General features: G+C 38.1%; 1 protein-coding gene across 11 annotated transcripts in view; it reads right to left on the reverse strand.

The window, feature by feature from the left end:
• unc13a (unc-13 homolog A (C. elegans)) overlaps window positions 1–25,777 on the reverse strand; it is a 70,027-nt gene that overhangs the window by 27,991 nt on the left and 16,259 nt on the right. For all 11 annotated transcript variants that reach the window (XM_039766955.1, XM_039766954.1, XM_039766952.1 and 8 more), the window contains 24 exons: window positions 23,200–23,757; window positions 23,011–23,107; window positions 21,491–21,537; window positions 17,102–17,180; window positions 13,027–13,032; window positions 12,853–12,924; window positions 12,523–12,742; window positions 12,146–12,373; window positions 11,906–12,047; window positions 11,573–11,742; window positions 11,007–11,122; window positions 10,759–10,922; window positions 10,186–10,336; window positions 10,001–10,069; window positions 8,555–8,644; window positions 8,329–8,463; window positions 8,113–8,246; window positions 7,951–8,036; window positions 4,152–4,278; window positions 3,901–3,997; window positions 3,390–3,533; window positions 1,088–1,165; window positions 850–927; window positions 619–707 (listed from right to left, as the gene is read on the reverse strand). In XM_039766955.1, the coding sequence (XP_039622889.1) occupies window positions 619–707; window positions 850–927; window positions 1,088–1,165; window positions 3,390–3,533; window positions 3,901–3,997; window positions 4,152–4,278; window positions 7,951–8,036; window positions 8,113–8,246; window positions 8,329–8,463; window positions 8,555–8,644; window positions 10,001–10,069; window positions 10,186–10,336; window positions 10,759–10,922; window positions 11,007–11,122; window positions 11,573–11,742; window positions 11,906–12,047; window positions 12,146–12,373; window positions 12,523–12,742; window positions 12,853–12,924; window positions 13,027–13,032; window positions 17,102–17,180; window positions 21,491–21,537; window positions 23,011–23,107; window positions 23,200–23,757 (3,177 nt within the window). The remainder of the gene's footprint in view (window positions 1–618; window positions 708–849; window positions 928–1,087; window positions 1,166–3,389; window positions 3,534–3,900; window positions 3,998–4,151; window positions 4,279–7,950; window positions 8,037–8,112; window positions 8,247–8,328; window positions 8,464–8,554; window positions 8,645–10,000; window positions 10,070–10,185; window positions 10,337–10,758; window positions 10,923–11,006; window positions 11,123–11,572; window positions 11,743–11,905; window positions 12,048–12,145; window positions 12,374–12,522; window positions 12,743–12,852; window positions 12,925–13,026; window positions 13,033–17,101; window positions 17,181–21,490; window positions 21,538–23,010; window positions 23,108–23,199; window positions 23,758–25,777) is intronic.

Here is a 25,777-nt window from a genome sequence, read left to right on the forward strand (position 1 = left end):
TATTTTGGGTGTATTATTTATAACACATGATGAATAAATGTAAAATATTTGTCTCCTTCTTGCTCTAGTACTACAGTATTTGGGAATTCAGATATAAAATAAAGGGGGAAGTACTGAACTATTACACCTGAAAGTGTGGTTAGAGTAAGGAATTGGAGGTGTTTTGGTCAGGTCTACATAATAAAGATTGTTAAAGGGAACAAGGTCACCCTATGACCTTATCTCAACATATGTGCATCTAACAATCCCTCCAACCCCATTTCAATTTCCCATTGCAGTTTGCACATTTGCCATGATCTCCTATGTCATTTGTTTTGCCTAATCCATCTTTCCTGATTTGGAATGCGCTTCTTGCTTCACTCCTGCTGTGTCTCATATATCCTCTTGGCTCATCCCATGTTAGCATTTTTGTTACATTACTTAATCCTATGTTTTGTAAGCACCTGTTCCTTATCACCCACCCCCCATTTGTGATTATATTTTAAGCATTTTGTCACTTTCTAACTCTTTTACACTTTAAGTACTCTTTGCATCTTAGGTCCTATGTATCATATTGCTACATTTTGAATGCTAGGTCTCAGCCCTTATAGAATTCCCCATTTTTTAAGCTCCACTTACCTAGTAGCAAAAACTCTGCTGAGGTCATCCAAGACATTGTTCAGCTTTACCTGTAATTCTTTAAGGATGTCACTGGCCTCTACATTCAACTACAATGAGATTGATAATAATAATAATAACAATACAATTTATTATATATATTATTATATATAAACATTATCATCAGGCATGCAGCCCAGAATTCTGAAAATGCTTTGTGGCACAAGCAGATTCAAAGACAGCAACACTCACATCTTTGCCTCCCATAGCCTCAAACATTTTCTCCAGCTGAACTCGTAGCTGCTGTATGTTGTTCATCAGGATACATGGCTGTGGACAAGAAAATAGTTTGAGCAAGAGAAATGTAATCTGAAGATTGCAGACCAAGTAAAACAGCAATAGGACTGACTGATGGCACAAGGACAAAAACAACACAAGTCTGCATTGACCACATGTAGTAGGCATTTTTTCCACAGTAAGAGTTGCTTACCACTTTCTCTTTGGAACAGTAGTTGGCAAAATCCTTAGCAATAATATCAGCATAGGAAAGTAGCACATTGCTGATGGTCTGTCAGTTCATGGGAGAGAGACCAAGACAGAGAGAGGAAGGGTAAGTGAAAAGGTCAAGCACAGGAGTAATAAAACAGCAGTAAAGACTCCTGACACAGAATGTGCCTCTGGCACCTCATAGCACTTTGACTTCAGTTTTATTTGCAGCAGTGGCGTCAGTTAGTATATTCCACTCTACTTATGAGGATTTTCTTTCACTGTTAAAAGATGTGCTTTTAAATTGATTGATTTTTGTGTGGTTTGTGTGAGCGTGTCCTTCTGATGGATTTGCCAGCACAGAGTTTAGATCTCTCTGGCTCTGTATTGGAAAATTGATGGATAGATTAATAATCAAATTAAGGATGACAAAGTAATGTGGATTGAATTTTTTTAAAGCAGGGTTAAAACTTCATATAATCTGGGAATGGTCATTATTTCATATTTTAGATATGACCTGACAAACCAATGAATGACTTATGTTATAAATCCTGACAATTTTCTTGACTGCTAAAGCATATTATCCAATTATATTATAGGAATATAAAAACATGAATTCCAAAAGAGGAAAGCAGATGACTTAAGGATATGATAATCAATACCTCCTTCATCTATTTCCATTGCAGTTGCCAGGATTGAAGTCTTTTTAAGAGTACTATTGTTTTTTTTCCCAGATTTTCTCATCAAATACAATTGGTTTATAAATTAATAAGCAATTCCTATCTCCTCTACCCTTATAAACTCACTTAAGATTCAGAAAGTGATACACATTTAATAATGATAATAATGGTTATTATTAATTAATTACATTTACTGTATATAATTCTATTCTAACTTACTCATACTGATTTACATAGCAAGTATGGAGCCACTATATTCACCACCAATGTGTGTAATCCACATGGATGATGTGACAGCAGTCATACACTCACCACACATTAGCTATTAGGTTGTGAAGAGGTGAGAGAGATAGCCAGTTAGAGACAGAGGATGATATGATTCTGGGCCCAGAATGGACAAGACCTTGGTGGGCAATTTATCCAGGACTTTGGGGAACATCCTATACTTTTAAAAGATGCTCAGAGATCTTTTATGAGAGTCAGGATCTCAGTTTCATCTTTAATCTGAAATATGGTACCAACTTAATGTCATTGTCACTGCACTTGGGCATTGAAATCCACACACAGGCCATAATATATATGTCCCCTGCTAGGCTCATCAATGCCTCTTCTAGAAGCAATCCAAGCTTTTCCTAGATGGCCTCCCATCCATTCATTGGCCTTTACCAGACATACTCAGCTTCAGGTGGATTACCTGTTCTAAAGTGCTGGTGGTAAGGCTGCTGGCATTTAGAGGAACAGGGACTAATATATGGCAAACAGTGAATGTCAGTGCTATTTTTGTGGAAAAATTTCCTCGTAGTTCATTGATGGAACACATTCTCTTACTTGAACAATACAGCACTATTTTAAAAGATATGTATTCATAAAAGTAAAGCCCTCATAAGTGAATCACTAAGTGTCACATAGTGAGGCAGTTTTGTGAATTGATCCTGCAGCCTTGTGGTGTTCAGGATGATTTCATAGACCTTAGACAACCCTTCCAGTAACTTAATAAAGATGAGTTTCCATTTACACTACTAAATTTCTGGTGTGATTTTCCCCCCATAAAACATCTTTTCTGTTTTAGATTTACAACCTGACAAATCAATAAATGATTGCTTCTATTCTTATACACATTATATACCAATATGACTATAATAATAACAATAAAAATAAACAAATTATATCAGTAATATATCTAGATTAAATGGCGTATGAAAAAATGGCACTGATTTCAATTATGGGACCATAATAAACAGCAAATATAAATGTAGTATGGTTGTCTGAGCCCTGTGATGGATTGAAATCCTAATCAGTGTTGGATCTCAATTGTGTGCTCAATGTTGTTGGAACAAAGTGTGGCTCCTATGATCATAACCAGGATAAACAGGACAGAAAATGGAAGGATGGATGGATGGATAGCCTAACATCATAACACATTATAGAATAATTGCAATATTTGTGTAATTAGACTGCTATTTCTTATACATTTCTTTTTATTCTGTGAGCTCAATCTTTCTTGATGAGAATGAGTGCCAATGACTGATACAGACCTTTTCAGTTGACTAAAGCTTCAGATCTTAAGCATCACGTCCTGATACATATTTTAAAATGCTATAAAAAGCAAAAGACCATCTCTCTTACCTTGGCAAATCTTCTCATGTAGTGACCAACAATTTGTGGGTCTGGACATTCCAGCTTCTTTATGATTTCAAAACTCTGGTTGAGCTGAGAAAAGACATCCACCACGGAGCAGGAGAAAAGTGCATGCTCTGAGGTTTGTTGAAACTAGGAAAGAAAAGTGCGATTAGTTATGCGAATGTGCAGCTGATGCCAGGACTCACCCTGAGCCTGACAAGTTGCTCCCAAAGGACAGAAGAAGGTGCAGGAACTAATGAGCACAGCATGGATGAGCAACTTGCAGGAGAAAAAGCTCAGCTTTGCTCTGCTTCATCGCTCAGTAATCAATACTCTTTTAAATTTTACTAACTTGAAGAAGCCTTGCAGAAATGATTTACTCCTCATTGCCACCAGGAAGCATCCTTGATTCCCATTAGATGTATTTGATTTCCATCAAGGAACTTGTCATAGAAACAGCTCCATTCCAGACACTTCATCTTTGGATGATTCTCCCATTATACTTTAAGATACTCACCCCATCCTTTTTGTCCCTTTCAAGCGCCCCATGCAGGAAATCACGAGAAACTTCCTCATTTTCATCAAGCCACTGAATAACAAAAGGCTCAAACCAGCTGCGACACAAAGAGAGACGGAGATGAAAACAGCCTTAAACAGCTTAATGCAAAGCAGTTCTGGAGACATTGGAAATGACAGGATTAAATATTGGAGGCATTAGTGACATAACCCAAAAATAAAAATGAGGGAGACAAAAAAGTCAACACTTACGCAGGGTATTCTGGAACACGGTTCTTGAAGAAAGGCAACTCTGTCACATATTCATTGTATAGCCATTTGACCTTAAAGTGCAGGTTCATATAGTCTGCGCTCTTACACAAACGGTTCTTGTCATGTTCTGAAAGGGAAAGTTGATGAAGAAACAGAAGGAGAAAGACTAAGTTTAGAAAAAGAAATATGACAATGAAAAGGACCAAGACAAGTGTGAATGCCAGATGGGAAAAGATTTGAAAAATGCAATAACATGGTAATAGGGAAATAGTTGGTTAAATTAAAAGTGGACAAATAAAGTGTGCATGAAAAGGGTAGGAGAGAGAAGGCATGGATGTGAAATGAATGAAAAACTGATTTATTCGGAGCAGGGCTGTGGAGAAGCTGGGGGCTATCTCAACAAGCATCAGGTGCAAGGCAGGAACAATTACTGGATGGAGTGCAACACACTCACACACATACACACACACTAGGACCAATCTGGCATTGCTAACCTTCTTATAGCATGAAGAGGAAAACTTCACATGATAATTCCAGAAGTGCACTCACAAGTAAGTAATACAGCTTAAGTGCCACCTCTCTTCATGTGTATTCTGCACAGTAGTGTGCTTTATTTCCATACATTCTATTGGGCTTTTTAATCGCTTGTGTAAAACAGTGTAAGACTCTTTATTACAAAACATATTTTCATGTTCCAGACCATTTATTTTGTTAATATGTAGACTTTGTTTTAGAATATATATCCTTTTTATAAATGTTTTTACATTTATTTGCATTAAGCTAAATTCTCCACATATTTGTCCATATCTGAAAGTCTATTGTATTTTGTGGCCTTTTTTCTGACACTAGTGTATGTGCTTTGTGTTAAGCCATCTAATTTATTGCAATTTGTCGGCTACATTGTTGCCCTTTATTTGCAGAAGACAACCTTTGAAATAATGTAATTTTGATAAAAAGTCTCCTGTATTTTTTGTGTTTAAGCCAATTCTGCATCCAACTGCACAACATCTTCTTGAAATCTGATGACTAGCCTCTCCAAGGTGCTTTATGACCACTTGTTGCAACTGTATATAGTGTAGAGCATTCCATTAAAATCCAGTTTTTCTTTGTGTTCCTCATTAAACTCCAGCATATTTGTTAAGTATGACTTCTCCTGCTGAAACCCAACAATCCACCAGCGGCCCTGGACTTCATAACTATTTGCCTATCAACTTTTTTGTAATCTTTTTCTATTTTTTCTAATGTGCATTAAGCTAAATGACCCATCATTACCAGGGCTGAACCAAACATTTTTCTATATAATGGCAGCTTTACTAGTTTTCAGTCTTTCAGGCATATAGTGATATCTGAAAAATACCTCTATAGTGCCACAGAGTAAATGGTGTCTACTCTGGATGATTTATTTGCTTTCAGTATTTTTAATCTTAGTATCGTTTTACTCTGTACAGTTCACAAGACACTTAGTATTTAATTTTGTTGCTATTGACATGTTACTAAACTCTATACATGTGAGGAGCACAGAAAATATGAATTAATATTAATTGTAATTTGTTTCTCAATATATTATACTTTCAGCTTTCTCATCTTAATACACTTCACTTTGCTCCTTGACCATTGTTTTACTGCTAGAATATTGAAAGAAATTCTTAGTTTGTTTGTTATCATTATTTATATATTTTTAGCTACCTGTCTTTTCTGAATTTGCACTTTTCTTTTTAGCTGCTACTGTACTGGTAGCAAACCTAGCATTGTGGGATTTTTTTGAAAGGAAAACTTGGAGAAGTGGTGTAGTTAGTGTCAAGAAAGGGTCAAAACTGTAAGAATTATTGTATAGTGCCAAAGCCAAAACAAAAGCCAAGGATTGAGTTTGTAAATTGAAGGGTTGAGTCAAAAAGAAACTAATCAGAGAGAATAACAAATCACAAAATTGAGCGTCAAAAAGTGTTTTTGGAATCTATAAACTCTAATAGGGAAATTATTTTATAGGTGAAATTTTAAACTCACCACATTGTTAATGTAAGTCACTACCATTGAGAAGAAGCCCCTAACAACATGAGAGCTGCACTATCAATGAGAAGACAAAATAGCAATGATTGAAAATGACCAAAGTGGTGTCAAATAGGTAAAAAAATAATTAATTACTATAAAACTAAATAAAAAAACTAATAGAAGATTCAGAATCAAGGGCTTAAGAAACCACAATGTAAAAAACTGATTCACAAAATGCATAGAAAAACAATAATGAACCCATTCATAACAAGTACTCTCATGTGCTCATAATTGCTACAGCTAGCAGTTTTGTATCCATCCATCCATCCTCTTCCGCTTATCCGAGGTCGGGTCGCAGGGGCAGCAGCTTAAGCAAAGAAGCCCAGACTTCCCCCTCCCCGGCCACTTCTTCCAGCTCTACCGGGAGAATCCCGAGGCGTTCCCAGGCCAGCCGGGAGACATAGTCCGTCCAGCGTGTCCTGGGTCTTCCCCGGAGCCTCCTCCCGGTTAGACGTGCCCGGAACACCTCACCAGGGAGGCGTCCAGGAGGCATCCTGATCAGATGCCCGAGCCACCTAATCTGACTCCTCTCGATGCGGAGGAGCAGCGACTCTTCTCTGAGCCCCTCCCGGATGACTGAGCTTCTCACCCTATCTTTAAGGGAAAGTCCAGACACCCTGCGGAGGAAACTCATTTCAGCCACTTGTTTTCGCGATCTCGTTCTTTCGGTCACTACCCACAACTCATGACCATAGGTGAGGGTAGGAACGTAGATCGACTGGTAAATTTCACCATGAAAAAAAAAAAGTTTTAATTTAGTTAAAATGTATTAGAACACTTTTTCTACAGTGGTGCTTTCCAATTCATTTAATAATCCACTAAGAATATCTGTTAGATTTCCTAATGCTTTTATTTTTTGCATAAAATTGTGCATTGTATGAAGTAATGTACATAAATTACTCCACTTCTTCCTTCAAAGTTTTGTTGCATTTGTAAAAAGTTCAGCTTTATGAAATTACATTACCTGTTTTATTTTCTGCAGCTTAATTCTGTCTTACTTTTCTCTATCTAAATTATGTGAAACTTATTATATTATGATCATTGCATAACAGTGGTTCTATAATTTCTTTATTCTGGACTTTGTGTACATAAAAAGAAAATATTAAGCTTAGACATACTGCCTTCACAGAATGCCCAGAGGGGACTGGGCAGTCTAATGGTCTGGAATCCCTACAGATTTTATTTTTTTCTCCAGCCATCTGGAGTTTTTATTTTTGTTTGTTTGTTTTTTCTGTCCACCCTGGCCATTGGACCTTCCTCTTATTCTATGTTAATTACTGTTGACTTTTTTATTTTCTTACTGTGTCTTTTATTTTTCTATTCTTCATTATGTAAAACACTTTGAGCTACTTTTTGTATGAAAATGTGCTATATAAATAAATGTTGTTGTTGTTAATGAGTTGTCATGGATTACATTTCTGAACTTTAGTTCTTGTACTGTACTGTATCTTAATCTTTACTTTTGGTATTTCTCCTCAAACCTAACTTCTGTAATACCATTATAAAGTTGATTAACAGTTTTACTCTTGGTTTGAAAGGTCTGCAACACACCCAGAGTTTCATGCCTCAGTCCTCTAACCTAAATCTCCTCTTTTAGATGTGACTAATCTTCTTTTTGAATCAGGTATGAATTAAATTATCTCAAGTACAGTATATGATCACCCTTCCACCTTTTGAAACAAAGAGCAGCAGGCTCTCTGATAAGATGGAGAATTTTATGAATGATGAATAAACTGTTTTCTGCAATCACCTTCCATGGCATACTTCATGTCCTGAGCAAACAGATTCCACATGACTTCTGCGCTGATCTTACCCACATTCAACTCCTGCGGGAACCTGTAGAGAACAAGCAATTTAACTAGGGTAGAGGTGTTTAGAAAATGTCACTCTACATGGACAGAGTTTCACTAACTGGTTAAGACATGGTGTGTAAGAGTTCTTGTCCTCCTCGATGATGGACACAATAAGTGTGATGAGTTTGGACCAGAAGTCAAGGTTTTTGATACTGGGTCCCTGCTCTTCTGGTGGTAGCTCACCCTTCTTAGCCTGCAAAAACATTAAAGAATATGCAGTGTCTTCAGCTGCTTGGTGCCCTAGTGTAAACCCAATGTAGAAAGTTCATACTTACTGGGTCAGTCTGATATTCCCGACTGTACAACTCATGGCAGTTGTTAAAAATATATTCATAAGTGGAGTTCAGGCATGCTTTCACACAGTCCTTTACAACCTGACTGGCCCTGGGTGGGCTTTGCAGCTCTTGCACCTGAAAGGTAGAAATGTTAAAGAGAAAAACTTGCAATGCTGTAAGAGGAAACATGAAGTACAAAGGTTTCAGTCACTTGATGCCATCTGACCTTCATTCTAAAAAATGTAATGCTGGTGAGTAGGTCCACTGTTGATTTCAAGTCTTGTAGACGTTCAGGGCTACTGGCAGGGAAGTTGTTCTGTAGGTAAGGAGACATATGACTTGAGAGAAAGGAAGAGTTTGCTTTATTCTCCTTCTCTAGGCATGACAATTCTGAGATAGGGAAGCTTCTCTATTTGACCTTTTAAAAAGCCACCCCTAAACCCAGTACTTAATTTCTTATGCCACTTTCCTTGTTATTAAATGGCCCACTGCATCAAACAAACTACTTAATGCAAAATTAAGAATGAATATGTAAAGAACATTTTACATAATAAGTTGCAATTACAAAACAGCACTTGACTAAGTCCATTGACTTCCTGCCACACAAATGGGTGAAACAAAAACTCCAAGCTGACATTAGCACTGGAGAAAACCAAAATTATCTGCATCCATAAAGGAAATGTTCAGAAAGACCACCAGCAGGCCAACCAACGCTTTTATAGAGTTGGGAGCATGCACTGGTACAGAGTGTCACCACACCCACCACATGACAAACCATTTTGAAAATATATAGCCTAAAATGTCAAGAGAAGAAATCTATGTCTTTAGAATAGAGAGTGCAATAGGCTGGTATTAAATCATGCAGATATGGAAGATTTATTTTCTATGTTTATGCTTATTTCTCTCAGGATATTATTTCAGTAAATGGCTTATGATTTTTTTATACAATTGGTTATGATTTACTTATTATAAAATAGTACTACAGTGGTACCTCAGTATACGTCCGTTTTGGAATGTCCAACTTGGTATACGTCCTGTTTGGACATTAAAAATATGGCTTGGTATACGACCTCTGTTTGGAATACGACTTGTGTGCTTCCCTTGTTTACCTCTCTCGAGACAAAGCCACGACTGCCACGAGCGTCAGTACATCAGTTGCTAGCATTCAGTGAACAACCAGTGCTATAACTCTCTGTGAATTTTCACGTGATTTTGTGTTTTTCATTTAAATTTGAATTGATTGTTGAAAAGTATGAAGCTGGCATGCATATCTGGGACATGGCTGCTGCCTACCGTATGCCGAGAATGATGGTATCTATGATTGTGAAAAACAAAGACGTTATTAAAAAGTAAATTGAGGTTAAATTTTCATTTATTTCATCTAATTGCTTTTGTATTTATGTATTTTATTATTAAGCAGTGTTTAAACTATTTTATACAACCCCATCAATGTATAATATGCCAATAACAATAGGATTTTTTTTCATGGGAACGGATTAATCATTTTCCCTTTATTTCTTATGGAAAAAATTTGTTTGGTATACGTCCTGTTTGGTATAAGTCAAAGGATCTGGAACAGATTAAGGGCGTATATGAGGTACCACTGTATTTACATATTACAGTATTAAATATTGAAGTTCCTGATATGTGTATAGTATGGTGTAATCCTCACTCTGTATGTAGAAAGGTCAATCCTCAGGGAGTTGTGTAGCTGGTCCAGAAGTTTCACAAACCTTTCTTTCTGCAGGGGGAAATAATAAAAAGATTCAAATGGTTACTACTAGATAAACCAAACAGGGCTTAGTTTCTTGCACCTAAGCCCTTTTTAAGTGAGGCTAAGCACTTAAAAAGACTCACCCCAAAATTTGAGGCTGAGAAGCGGTCTGAAGCAGAAACATTGGTGGAAGCGGTGGTGTGAGCATAGTAGGCATTAATGTTGGCAAGCAAAGTGCTCATCACTGCAGGGACACCCGGACACATGTACTTGGAGGAGAGGCAAGCAAAATGCCTGGGAGGTGGGATTAAATGTAAAATTTATAAGATGGTGATTCTCTTGCCACATGTAGTTTTTCACCTATTTAATTATGATGGGCTTCTTCCCTTATGTTTAAAAATAAAGAGTTCCATTCTAATTTAAACCATTATTCTCTACCAAGAGTAGATATATATACTGTATATATATATATATATATATATATATATATATATATATATATATATATATATATATATATATATATATATATATATATATATATATATATACAATGACTCAAATATCGATACTCAGTCATATTGAGATACTTTATAGTTGGCAATCAATACAACACATACATCTTCTTAAACAAACATCAACTCACAAAAGCACTGTACTGAATATTCTCAAAATACAGTACTATTATTTTGCAATTATCAGATGGTTACACTTACGTCATTGCCTGGTAAATGGACTCCACACCATAGCGCATGGCAAACTCGTCTACAATTTCTTGTGCTGTTTCTTCAAAGTAGACCTTCCAGGCATCATCCCCCTTGGCATCAGGGATTTTGACCACACCACTGTTTTGAACATCTGTCACATAATGGAACAGGTTCTGTGGGGGAGATGATTGATTAAAACTACGAAGTTGATATTTCCTTAAGACCCATGCCCAATATCACTGTGCCATTAAACTTGCCTCGTGCAGACAAGTGTACTGTACGTGGTAGGGTGCCACCTTTTCCTCGCCCTTGATCTCCACACTTATTTGCAGCCGAATTGCTCCAGACACAGCAGACTTGTCTGTACGCTTGTCTGTTTAGAATCAAAGATAAATCACAAGATAAATGATTTAGGAGAAACTAAATAAACAAGGATATTAGTCTAATCAGTGTACTTCTCTTTTATCTTACATATTGCCATTTTAAAGTTACTCTTAAGATGAACACCATTCCAGTCAAGAGAGAATGGTGTAAGTAAAAAGTAGTATAAAGTAAAATTGGATAAGGAGAAGAGTTTTTAAAAACAGAGAAGAACATAATATATGGGACACAGAGAATCACAGGATAGGAGGCAATGAGGAAGACACAATGAACAATGAGAATCATGAGCTGAGATAAAAATCAGAGGTCATATTGGAGAATCATGGCATATAAAGCAAAGAATATAATTTGTGCCATGGGACAAGATAACATGAGATAGCATTATGGACAAGAAACATTGGATAAGTATCAAAGAGGATATTCAATTGATAACAGAGCTCACCCAAATTGTACCACACATCCATCTCTCCACTCAGTGTTCGAACTTCAATGATTGTCTGACCCAGGAAATCATCAGACTCGCGCTTAAACCTCTGTTTGACCCGGGATTTAATGTCATCATCTTCATCCCAGACTCTAACCTTAATCCTGTCCGAGGAGTTGTGGCACTCACTGCATATAGAGTAAGCAAGGGTCAGATTTGTGAGAATAGATTCACATTAACAATTATATATTGCTGTCCACTTACCCTCCCTCAGTCCATGCTAGGGCAGAAGGAAGACCAGATAACCCTAATGAAGGACTAGCATGCAAGAGGGGTATTGGATTCACTCACAAGTGGAAATTCTCTTCCCAAACGGGGTTCAGGTTTCCATATATGGTCTTTGTCCTCTTCTTGGTTTTGCCAACCTGAACGGTGACATATGGATCACTAGAGCCTGTCTTATCCTTGGCTTGAAGACCTTGAGCACAGACCACTTATTCATTTGTTAAGAGAGAGAAAGACACACACACAATCAGAATATATTTTCAAGACAAATCAGTTATTGACACTCCAAAACACATGTATTATTACCTGTGATACTGATCTTAGCTGACCACTTGGATGTTCCATCAAGCACACTTTGTTTGATCTGTTTCATTTGTTGGGCATGGGGACCCTTAACTACACCAAAAACCTCTTGAATAAGCTCAAAGATCTCTGGCTTATTCCTTTCTCGTATTTTCATCCGATCTTTAAGAACCTGGATGATATTTTGTGTCCTGTCTTCAGCACCATGTTTGGAGCTCTTCTCAGCAGCTCCTGCAGGAATGCAATGCATAGATGCAATGAGTGGTATAAGAGAAAATGAGTAATATAATAATTAGATGAGCTAGAAAAACAGGAAAGTTCTGTATAATGAGAGAGTGGTGTATGGTATATGACTAAAGCTATTGAAGACTTCTACTCACTTTGAAGACAGTCAGCATTCAGCAGGTCCTGGCACTTTTCATGACATTTCACTCCACATTCTGTGCAACGCATACCCTGGCGTGCAATGCCCCACAGCAGTCCTTCACACTCATAGCAGTAGGTAGGCGTGGTGGCTGTCCACACCTCAAAGTTGTGGGGTGTTGTGGAGGAGATGGGGTAGATGAGGGCCTGCAGTGTTTTTCGGTACACATGATTCTTCTGCAAAGAAGGGCAGTCGCCAAGGCGGAAGACTCAGTCAGTGACCAGATAGTGAAGATACACATTATACAGGCACAACCACACGAATATTTTGGATGGGAGGCTCTTACCAGCTCCTCATTGTTCAGAGTGCTAGAAGCAAGTGCTGAGGGGATCCCTACTTTTCGAGAATTAACCAGAGTCTGGAAAAGTAAAACAGTAATGATTAAGTTGGAGGAGATTTCACAACAGGTAAAATGAGAACAATATACCCCATCATGTAGAAAAAAGGAATATTTACTCACCATAGCCTGGGGAAACAGCGCCATTATTGGAGGGAAAAAGACATTTGTTAGCTGATGGAATCTTAGAGGTACTTCAATCCATAATTCAAGAGGAAAATAAAGAGCATGATTTGCAGCCAAAGGGCAGGGGCTAGTGACAAGACTGCAAATTCTCTGCCATGGGAGCAAACCGGAGAAAACCAAACAGCTTGCTGGCCTTAGACTGGTGGCACATAGGTCTATACCTTGCCCCTAGCATATTCATTGTTTTTTTCTTAATAATGTTTTGTGTAGATAGACTGAGTGAAAATGTCTTCATTTTTTCAGTTTGGTGAGATTTGACACCTACATCTGAAGGACTTATCTCTGTAAAATGTAGTCTACTTCAAACTCATGTTGTGCCTAAAAGGAAAATTCACATAAAGTCAGCGTGAAAAGCCTTAGGGAATGGGTTAGATTAAGGTGTGGTTTTCCCCTCAAACAGAATGTCTTAGGGTCCATGCAACCTTGCATGACTTTGAGAATCAACCATTTAGACAAGAAACTCTGCATTGGGAACAGATTTCTCCTGTGGCTTAACATTTTGCCAGGGCGTTATTTTGTTGTTTTTTGAGGGAACGATAAAAGAACAATGCCCCACATAGAGTGAAGTCATCAGCAGAGTCTGTCGGGGGTCTGTCATGGGACCGTTACTTTTTTTGATTTATATTAATGACATAGATTTCAGTATAGTGAGTAAACTTGTGAAATTCACAGACTACACTAAAATTGGAGGAATTGCAGACAATGAATAGTCAGCAAAAACAATTCAAGAAGACTTGGACAAGCTTCAGAACTGTGTGAATGCTTTAAAAAGTGCACTTTAATGTAATAAAGTGCAAAGTATAACACATGGGCAAAAGGAATGTCACTTATAAATACAAGGTGGAAAACAGTGTCTTACAGGGAGCAACCTCCAAAATGGACTTAGAGGTTTATGTTGACAACAACATTTTCATTATCTAAGCAGTGCACTTGAAGCTATTAAAGAGGCAAATAAAGTGTTAGGCTGTATCATAAAAACAGCTGAATATATATCAATGGATTTTATGTTTAGACTATGTCAGGGTGAGCAATGCTGGTCCTGGAGAGCCGCAGTGGCTACAGGTTTTCATCTCAACCCAACTGCTTAATTAGAAACCAATCCTTTCCAGTTTCAGACCTTATTTAATTTTATGGCTTGTTAGTCTGCAATGTAAGGTTCTTATATCGTAGATGTTTTCCTTCCCAAGGATATCATCAAAATGATTTCAAGCCTGTCACATTTTTGTACTAAGTGTTTTAATAAATTAAACAGTGCATGATGAACACACAGAGATGTAAATCGAAACAAGCTAGATGGTGAACTGCTGACTGCTTTGACATTTACATCTTATTGCTAATAAGAAGCCATTAAAACAGTGAATGCAGTTGTTTATGATTGAAATAAGCAATTAAGGGTGGGGAACCTTAGCAAATGAGGCCACTAAAATGAAGCATCAAAATGTCACTTGAGCAATAAGTGTTTCATCAGCAATAAGGGACCTCTCATTAGCTGGGTTGGAACAAAAACCTGCCACCACTGTGGCTCTCCAGGACAGACATTGCCCACCCCTGGGCTATGTAATGCACTAGTAAGATTGCATCTGAAGTATTGTGTGAAATTCTGGTCACAACACTACAAGAAAGACAGCAGCACTTGAAGTTGTGCAGAGGAGAGCAACCAAGTGCATTCCAGGACTTAAGGACATATCGTACTCTGTCAAACACAGTGAATTAAAACTCATTCTTGAGCAGAAGAGACTGTATGGGGATCTAATCCAGGTCTACAGAAGTATCAAATGCACTCTAAAGTAGATCCAACAGAATTCTTTTAAATTAATGTTGAATCAGGTATTCTGGGACATTAGCAGATATTAAGGGGAAGTGCGTTTAGGATTGAAGAATTGTGGGAATCTATAACAAACTACTAAGACATGTAGTTGAAGCAGAAACCTTGACAACCTTTAAGAAGTGTCCAGAAGAAATATTGGGACAGCTTAGCAATTAGCTAAACAAACAAGCTTGATGGATTGAATGGTTTCTTCTCGCTTATCAAATTACTTCTTTTTCTTATGTTCTAGGGCTACAATTGTAGACTAGAGTCTTACTTTTTTTCTTGCTGTTTGAAGAGGCCAGACCTATCTAAGGTCAGCAATATATTGAACACAAGGTGTACACAATGCAAACTACAGAAAGCAAAGCAACAGCAAACAAAGCATAGGAATTTTAGGAGAGGTGGAGGAGGAGGATAACAAAAGGCTGCTGAATCTGGACCTGTCAATATTAAGAGGAACATGTGAAAGTTATCTTTTCTTTTCTTTTCTTTTCTTTTCCACAGCAGCACTTACTTGCCCTTGCATTCCTTCTTCCCCATGCATTGCCTCTCGCAAACAGCCTAATAAGCAACATGCATCAACTCATTTGATTTCCTCCAGTAGGCCCACCCTCAATGATAGGCAATAGTGTTTTAATTCAGTCATAATCTATTGTAATAATCTTTCACATTGTAGATTTTGACCACTGTGAAATCAAACTTTCTGGAAGCAGTTACATTGTGGACTGGGTTGTGCCCTTTGATGAGCTCCCTTAAAGAGACAGCACCCTGACTAATAAAAGTGGTAACAAAGACAACTGTTAAAATATATTTCTAGAATACTTTATGTGGCATTAACAATTACTAATTAAGGATGCCCATTCAATTATCTGGATTAGTGGAAAGCTCAGCCTATGATAATTTTCTCATTCTTTGATGTCATTTTCAGAACAAAGCAAAACGTTTGCCTAGGATAGGCAATGAATAATGTGCTCAGATTGCAGAGACCCCTTCCCCACAACTGTACAGTAAATAATATGGCAGTTTTCAAATTGAAATCTGGAGTGGGCCATTAAGTTGTCTCAGGCTACTCATTATGCTACAGTATTGCTCTTCTTTTTCTTATAGACCATAACTGCTAAGGTATCATTTGGTACAATATGTGGTGCTGTCTCTTTAAATAAACTACTAAGCCTGTGGTAAGCTCACCAGGCCAGTGACAAATGGGAGAGATTTGTGCCATGGTTTAATATCAGGCATGCTGTCAATGCTCTGCAAGACGTTAACAGCCACTCCCCTAGTCAGACCAACAGAGAAGGACACAATCCAAAACCCAAATCAACAAGCCTGCTATAACAAAACATGAGATTGATATTAACAGAGGCAACTACAAGAGCCAATCAACAAACAGATAAAGAGAAAGCAACAGAAGGCAGAACAGCCGGAGCCTCCTCTCAACGGCAGGATAGAAGAAGAGAATCCATTAGTCAATCAGAAGGAGTAAGAGGAAAAGTAGACATTTATAAAATGAGATTTAGGGAAGGAAGGCTTTTAGAAAAAGAGATGGGAATGAAGCAAGAAGATGAAATGGAATGTAAAGGAAAAAATACATAAAAAGTATGAACTGGAATGGAGGGGAAAGTGAATGAAAACAATGAACAGGAGAACGATGGAAATTAAAAGCAGGCAGACAGAAACTGGATGGGGGAGGAGAGGAGTAGATAAGATAGAGTATAGGGTTGAGTGAGAAAGTTTGAGGAGTTGAAAGAGTATTGTAGAGGAAAGTGCTGAATGGAGGAACAACAGCAGAAGACAAAATGTATTAAAACAGAAAGAGCTGAAGGCAAAACAGAGAGAGAGAAAAGGAGAGAGAAATTTGTTAACAGAACTAGAACAGAACTGGTTACCAGAAAAAGCTTCAGAGACAGACATGGCCAACAAAAGAGTGAGATAAAGGAGGAAGAATAGAGAGGAGAAGAAACAAAAGGGGCTTGCAATTGAAGAATGTGAAAGAAAATATTAGGAGAAGGAGAGTGCAGGGACATTAAAGCTTTGGAGAATAGTCATGGGAGAAGTGGAAGGGTTTTGTTTAAGAGAAAGTGAGAGGACAGGTGGTACAGAATACAATGAGAAGTAACTAGAGAGGGTGTTTACAGAAGGGGTGAGAGGAGGTGAGTTATGAGGAATGGGTCATTAAGAGGGGGGCAGATTCAGAGTGCTCACCAAATCTCTAACTAGAGGCACCGCTTTCCTCTTTCGAAGGTCAGGCATGCTGTCTATGCTATACAGCGCCCCACCTGGCCTGCAGAGAAACAGCAACAACATCATGTAGGCAACATCTTCTCCACCCTGCAGTAAGCCCAAAATGTGAAGGAACAACAGAACTTACATTGACACTAACAAGCAAAGTAGAACCTTTGTTACACTGGATTTGTGAGATTTCACATAGTGCAGAATGCATTTTGTCTAGTTTTAAGAACAACTGATGAATGCAGACCTGGATACCTGAAGACTCCTTGAACATTAAAGTGACACCCTTCAAAGCTCTTCCATCCTCTACTGATGTATGACACCAGTGACATAAATGCACAGCAATACCCAAAGTTCGCTTGAACATGTGGAATTATATGCCCCTTTGTATATATGAGGCAGAAGAAGTTCATTCTGACCTTGCAGATAACTCGCTAAAAATGTTATGGTGTGCTTCTTTGTAGCCGGATGTCTTTGAATCTACTGGGATTTTTATCTGAGTTTCATTGGACATACATAGCCATGACAATTTTGTAAGAGCATAGTAAGGCACTCTGAACCAAATAATTGCATGGATGTATCTGTGAGTGTTCTTGGGTACAAATATACATTTGAGTCAAGGGCATCAAATCTGTAAATGTAGTTAAGTATATTAGAGTAATGGATGTACTTGGGCACTTGCCCTGCATTATTTTAGTTCTGTGTACTGGTACCATGGGAATAATGTAAACAACAGGAGCCAAAAGCATATGTGAGTTTACCCATGTGGGGCAGAGTACACATTTTGAAAACAAATTTATATTTCCTACTCTTTCTGGTATGCCAGTAATATGGTTGCACATATATATGCACATTAAAGTTGTTGGAGCTGTTGATGTTCCAGTGTTGTGGCTGTAATCTAACACACAGATAGTACAGGACTAGTCAGATGTGCAACTGTCATGGACCTACTTGAGCATCATGTTGCTACGAGCATTTCAGTATCACAGGAGTATATTAATGCCATGCGCATAATGGAATTAAAGAATAAGTTCAGTATTTTTCAGGTCAAAGTTATTTTTTCACAGTCATGATATATATTAATTTGTCATGGATAATTTTGTTCTTAAGTTTATGCATTTTTTAATTAATAAAAAAATAATAATATATATATACTAGGGGGCTCTGCCCCCTGCTCGCTTTGCTCGCCAACCTCCTATGCGCCAGCCACTTTGCGTCTCTGCCGCTTGCGTATGTGGATTTCACTTTCACCAAACATATCTCGTGGATACGCCTCTTCATTAGGAAGAAACACTACTTTTCCCTGATGGCAGCACAAATTAGACAATCTACAAGTCTCTGACTTAGTTTAAATCTGAAAAATATCTACATACTTATGTCATATCACCTATGATATGATAATTCCTCCGTTATTTCACCGAGTAATAATTTCCATTTGTTTGCACTAATGCAATCTTTACTATCAGTTTTTTGAGATTTTTGAATTTTAGTACTTTCATAATCTCTAACCTCCTCTGCAAGTGTACCGCACCAACATTTCTGAACCTCTGTACGACGCTCTACTTTGTCTTTTACTCTTTGTCTTTTATTTCCGACCCTGCTGAGAGCACAGGAACTGTGCCTCTACAATAGCATTCACACAAATGAGAAGTGATTGGACCGTGGGCATGGTTATAAATGTTTGAGAGGAGGGCGGAACTTGTCAAAATCTCAACAAAAAGATATTGCAAATAATTAATTTTATCACACATTCTTGACGCTATTTTTTCTCAAGTAAAGATGCATTCCTAATTACTTGTCTGTTCACTGCAACTGTTCTGGGTGGAGTTTTTATTTAAATATGGAAGTGAAATAAAACTAAACTACACACTACACACATCTGAAACTGTTTAGCACGTTATTACCTTATTAATAAAATATTTCACAAATGCACATATCCAGGATGTAAAAATAAAATTAAAAAAAATAGTTTAGAACAATGTCAATTTAATTTATTAGCAAATTGAATACTGGATAAATTAGTGGCTTTTATGTAGGGTGGCACTTCAGTGCAGTCATTAGTGTCATTGCCTTACAGATCTACCATGTTGAGTTTGAATCTTGTGTTCAGTTGTTGCCTGTATGGAATTTGCACATTCTCCTTGAGTCAGTGTGGGGTTATTTTCCACATACCAAAGACATGCAGGTTAGGTGAACTCATAATTTCAAATTAGTGGGAGTGGGAGTGTGTATAGATGTGTGTGAATCAGAATAAAATGACAGCTTATTTAGTTAAGTCCTGAGAAAAACTTATTATAAATGCTCAAATCACTCTATGAAGAACAACAACTACAGCATTCACAAAATGAGCTAAAGAAAACGAAACCTGTGGGAGTGAAACATTACCACAGAGGGAGACAGACAGTGAGAGCAAAGTTGGACTTCTTATGAATGGCTTTGTTATTCACGCCAATCAAGAAAAAAAAATTGTGTTATCTTACAAAAATATTTCCTGCTGCAGCTAATAATATTGTGTATTGTGTGTGCTTGGGTTGCCTTGTGACGGCTATCAAAGTAGAACGCATGTAGCTTGCAATCAAGTTGCAAGAACTAAATAAAAATTATAGGTGTACATTTAGTTTTAATCAAGATACAGATGTTTTAACATAAGCAGAGTGGTAGCACAGCGCATTAATTCCTGTCCCACGATGCCAGAGTCTGCTTGGGGTTTGCATGTTCTCCCCATGTATTTGTGGACTGATTGTTATAATCAAGTGTTTTAACAATGAATCCTAAAAAATGTATCAATAATATTTCTCAATTAACAAAGTACATTTAGTCCTTCATATGTTGTGAAATAAATAATATTCATCTCATTTTTCTTTCACAAGCCTGAGCCTCTGAAGATACAATGTATGAACACCAAATCACACTGTTTCATATTATCTATAACAAATAACTGAATTAAAACTAAACAGATACTTAATCTATAAGTTTCTATTACTGGCTTGCATGCACCACACTCTTTTCTGATTGGCTGTACAGTTGTGCTCTGTAAAGGACCACCATGTTTGCTTCTTGCTTTACACGTAGTGCTGCTGCAATAATCACTGGATCTCTGTGACACTAAAATGGGAAAATTAAATGTGGCACTCAGCACATACGGGGTTAACTATACAGTATATGACTGAAACGTCTGCTCAGGTCTTGTCACTTAATTACACACTACACACATGTTTAAAGGAATACTCCATCCAAAAATGATATTTTTTATATGCTACTTTCCCCATATAGTTTGTAGTAGCAGCAGAGAAAAATTTTTAATCTCATGTTTTAATCCAGAATGAAAGAAAGAAGTTTATGATATAATGGGGCATAATGGTGACCAATTCTATCCAACTGTTGTAAAAAATGTCCAAGGAAAAAAAGAAAAAAAAATTCTCACATAATCCACATGCTGTATATGTTATCCATTCATATGCTCAAAATATTCAAAATATGTACATTCTTTGCTAAAACATTATTATTTGCATTTGATTTAAAAATCCACCTCTCTCAACTCATTTATTGATTAAGAATCCTATCTTCAAATCAGATGTACTGTATTGAGGGAATGTGCCTTTCCTGATGATCTTTAGCTCTGAATTTCCCAGAAGTAAGTATTAATAGTATTTTTGCAAAAATGCAGAAATTTTGCACCTTAATAATGGACATGTGGATTATATGACATGAGTTTAAAAATTTGTTTTTCTTCTTCCCATTTAAATTTTCACATCAATCAGTATTATGGCCTATTATATTGTAAATTGTTTTTTCTCATTATTCATAAAAATATGCAATAAAATTTCTTCTCATCACTAGTCAAGTGCAGCAGGTAATATATTTTCAAAACAACACAATAATTATTTCAAAATAACGCAATACGTTTGTGAAGTGATGCAATAAAATTTTTTTGAGTGGCAGGAATAAGCTTTCACGCTGAAGAACTTCCTTGCCTTGAATATAGACATTCGTTTTAAGGTTTTTGATTTCACTTTTGGACCAGTGCCCCATATACCCCATTTTAAACCACAAGAACAAGCTCAGCATCATATTTTTTTATTTATTTATTTAAAAAATACATCACTTGAGGACACAACTTCCCATGACAAATGAATGTATACCATGACTGTATTGTTAACTTTGTTTTAAAAATGCAAAACTTGTCCTTTAAAGATCTGCCAAAAAGTCTAAATGGAACTTTGTTTGAGTTGTATGCAGGTGTGTTTAAATGGACTTAACTTTGCAGGTGTGGCATTGTCTTGAGTGTATCTGCATAGCACAAGTGACACATCTGGCCCTGTATGAAACCGAATGTGACACTTCAGGTGCACATTTACTTACCCCCCTTTAAACCATAAGGATTGAGCCCCAACATTTTCTCCACGGGCCTGGTGAGGAGAGGAGAAAACAAATGTAGTTAGGTTTCTTGGAGTTACACCTTGTATACAAATCACTTCCTTAGCCAGTATTAGACATGAGAATCCCCCCTCCATCTCTCTCTTTCACACATTCTTTCTCTCATAAACCATCTCTCTCTCTTTTTCTCTCTCTTTCAGCTTGTAAAGGGGAACTGTTTGGTTCATAGTCTCAGATGCCCTTGATTTCATGGGCAAGCCATATCAAACCAGACCCACCAAACTGTGAGGACCCACCTGTCTTGCCGTCTCCGAGTGCCCCAATGAATATTGCTAATGGAAACAGCTGGTGACTGGAACACAAAGGTGAAGAAACAAAAAAAAGTGCCAACAAACTGAAAATAATTCAAATCAAGACATCAGCAGACAGTGCCAATCAAAACAAAAGTAATGAATTAACAGGAGGAATGGAAGTAACAAAAAAGAACTAAGCAACAAAGGTATAAACAAAAAAGCTGACATACACAAAAACACCAGAAGACACTGGGGCCAACACCGTGAGACTCTGCTTCCTCCCCTTATTATCTACCAGTCACACCTTCACAGTGCCTGTCTCTTAATCAACCGATCATAAAATAGCTCCAAGGATTTGGTTAGTGCCTTTATTAATAATAACTAAATCTTTCTTAGTGACTTACAAATCCATAGACCAACACATACCCCAGTACCCACCTCCTCACCTAGTGATCTATGCAACTCTCCCTTAGAGTCAGATTTAAATGCTGTGGAGAAATATGCCTTTACCCAGACACCCCAAACCTAAACCACTTCATGCTACATCCAGTTGCCCCAAAGAACCAATGCTCCCACCACCAGTATGTACAGTCATTACCCTGTAAACATTCTTCCATCCAGTCATCCTCTAACACTCAAGCAAACACTTTCCTTTCCCAGTTATTGGTCCATGCTTTCATCTGCCAAAAATAAAGACCCACATCTCCCAGTATACACACAGTTCTCAACATCACCATTCTTTCAATGTGACTGCTGATCAGTGATCCCTGCTCTTTTTCTTGCCCCTCCCAAACACATTCTTTCCTCTAAATAACTCTTCCTACTACTAGTTACAAACCTCAATCCTGTGTCATATTAATGATATTCCCAAAACAATTTTCCCTACCAACTCTTGCAATTACAATACTCCCTGGTACTGATGAAATGAATCTACAGAATAGGCAGTGGACTCTACTTCTCTTTAACTAATTCCCAATATCCCAATGCAGTAAGTCAGCAATGCTTTTTCTGCCAGTAACTAAGACTCAGTGTCATGTCCTTCCTTTTATATGAACACAATAATGCAATGACACTGTGGGCTGGATGAAACCTACTACTTGTTTATGTTGCTTTCCTCTTAAAATGCATCCAAGCCAGTGATTTACCCAATCTTTCCTATGGCTCTCTTTAAAATCCTTTGACATGGGGCCACAAGCCCATACATCTGCTTACCTCCTGTAGCTGTATTCGGACCTTGTTGAAGAGCCTCAGCCAGTTAGCCTTAGCACTGGACATGGAGTCATGCCCCACAGGCTCCTCCACACCAAAGCTGTGAAAAACAGAAAAGCGCCAGTAATGAAGAGATGGGAACAAGACCAAGGAGCAAGTTCTGAGTCATGTATATCATGCAGATGAGTTTACCTGTCCGGCAGCTTTTCTGGCTCTGTTGGGGGCACAGCATCAGGCTGTGTGGGCAGTGGTTCTTCAGATGCCTGTCGAATTTCTGGGGCTGCCTCCTCTGTAGTCTGAGAAGGGATCTGTTGAGAGAGGGATGGCTGCTTTTCCAGAGTGGGCTTGACTGATGCCAAGGGGGCCGGTATTGTCTCTTCCTGCTGTTCAGTTAAGTAAAGATCAATATCCTCATCATAAAGGGGCTCTTCCTCATAGGCACCTTGGTCTTCCTCAGGTTCATAGATTTCTTCTTCCTCATAGAACTCATCTCCCTGCTCGTAGCCAACCTCCTCCTCTCCCTCATCACTGTAGATACCAGGAGGTTCATCTGTCTCCCAGTCAGGTGACTCCTTGGTGTAACTGACTGAGCTGTGGCAGGAGTGGTAGGACTCCTCTGCTTCGGGGTCATCATCCAGCTCTGACCCTCGAAGGCTCTCATTGTCTTCCTCAGGATAAAATTCTTCACTGAGCTGGGAGCTCCCCCGACTCAGCTCTGCCGAAGATGCATATCGACTACTGCCAGTTGGGCTGGATGGACAAAAAGGGCAGACCAACTGAGCAGATGGGTGTGCCAGTGTGTAGATACGCACTTTGCACCACCAGTCACACAACTGTATGCTCGCAAACATGACTACACTCATGCACACGCACACATAATCAAACAGTACTATGAACAAGCACAAAAACACAACCACACAAATGCTGAATTTACACATTACACAGTCACAACCTCACTTGCAGTTACACACATACTGCCACACTCACTCCTCCTTGTGACATTCAAGACAGATGGATTGGGAAACACCTGGAGAAAAAGGTCTAATGCTAGAGAATGTGGCCTCCTGTTTTTACAGGTATAGACCAGCAAACAAAACCAAGACCCTGTAAGGATGTTCACTGGTAGCTTGAGTGGCAAAGATTCCCCCTTGCAGTGTAGTCCATTACAAACCAAGCCCTTCTGTTCACATGATGTAAGATATTAAGAAAAGAGGAAAACCTAACAGTTGGAAATTTAGTTCATTCCCAGCCTCTGAAGAATAAGTATAAGGAGGAAATCCACATTGTAAGTGGTCCAGTCTGTATGTACAGAGGGCCCTGTCCATTACAACTGAAACAAAGTAAGAATTTCTGATTAATTGAAAACAAAAGGACACTGAGAAATCTCTTAGTGTATTGATGCATTCATAAGCAAACCAGTAACAAATTGTACTTATGAGAATAATGAGCGAATGCACAATAACTCCACTTTTATATCTATAGCCTATAGCGATCACACATCCACAACGACACACATGATTATGCAAATAAGGACTCTGATGCAAATGTATTTGTGGTCACACAAATTCAAAAGGTACTTACACACCTATAACTGCATGTAATCACAATCTTACTCACAGTTGGGTACATTCACATTCATACACTCCTCAAAAGTCAAGTCGGAGAAGTACACACATGCTTGCAGCTATACAAACACAGAGTGAAACTCTTCATACATTTGTATTCCTATTTACATAAAATCACATTAGTAACTGCAGAAAAGTACGCATTCTCCTGTATACATTGCAACACTAGTACACAATTTTACAGGTACAGCCATTTTAATCATATTGCACATAACTGCACACACAACTAGCTGGGCTCAAAATTGCATTCAGTCATACACACTGCAGAGCTACATATTACAATCTCATGCTCTGCCAACTAAAAACACAGCAACATAAACTTAAAATCTCATGAATACCAACACACAAAGAGCTACACACAAACAAATACCCTCAAACAGACCACCACGCACACCCATGAGATTATCTTAACACACAAAGTATTACACAGTTGTAGTCACAACTAGCGTTAGCAACACTGCATTACCTATAACTTGTGCAGAGATATACATAGACCCACAAAAGCTGCACACTCTCACACTCCAGCACACCATTAGGCATCTTGCATGCATGCGCAGGACATTGCACACGCAAAAGGACATGCAGAAGACACTCAAAATCAACACAGCAGAATGCGTGTGACCAGCAGCAATGCTAAAGAGGAGCAAAAAGTGCACATTCCCAGCATGGCTGGGCTACAGGAGATAGCTGCACCCTCTTCCTAGTGTTAAAAATAGTGCCTGGGCATCAGGCCTCTGTTGTTAAAACAGACGCATCTGAAAAGACCAGACCGGTATCTGGAAAGGTTCACCAGTGTCCGGCAATACTGACACCCCATCGAATCCTTTTCTGAAAAGTAATCATGCACTACATGACACTGGCCATTGATGCTTATGCTTTGGGAATTTGAAGAAACAAACTGTTTGGATCAGCGGTCCTTGCTAATCTTTAATTTACTTGGCCACTCTGACTAATCACCTCACCAAATTATATGTAGTCCTGTCTGCTCTCACCTTTCATATGCACACAAAAAACCTACTGATAAATTCAGCCTCACTGACTCCTTAAAATCTTCCTTTAATAACCAACATTTAATTACAGCCACCTCAATGTGACCTCTACCATTCCTTCGCCCACTGATCTATGACTTGAGCCATCATTTATGA

This window comes from Polypterus senegalus, chromosome 10 (genome assembly GCF_016835505.1).
Source record: "Polypterus senegalus isolate Bchr_013 chromosome 10, ASM1683550v1, whole genome shotgun sequence".
Lineage (NCBI taxonomy): Eukaryota > Metazoa > Chordata > Cladistia > Polypteriformes > Polypteridae > Polypterus > Polypterus senegalus.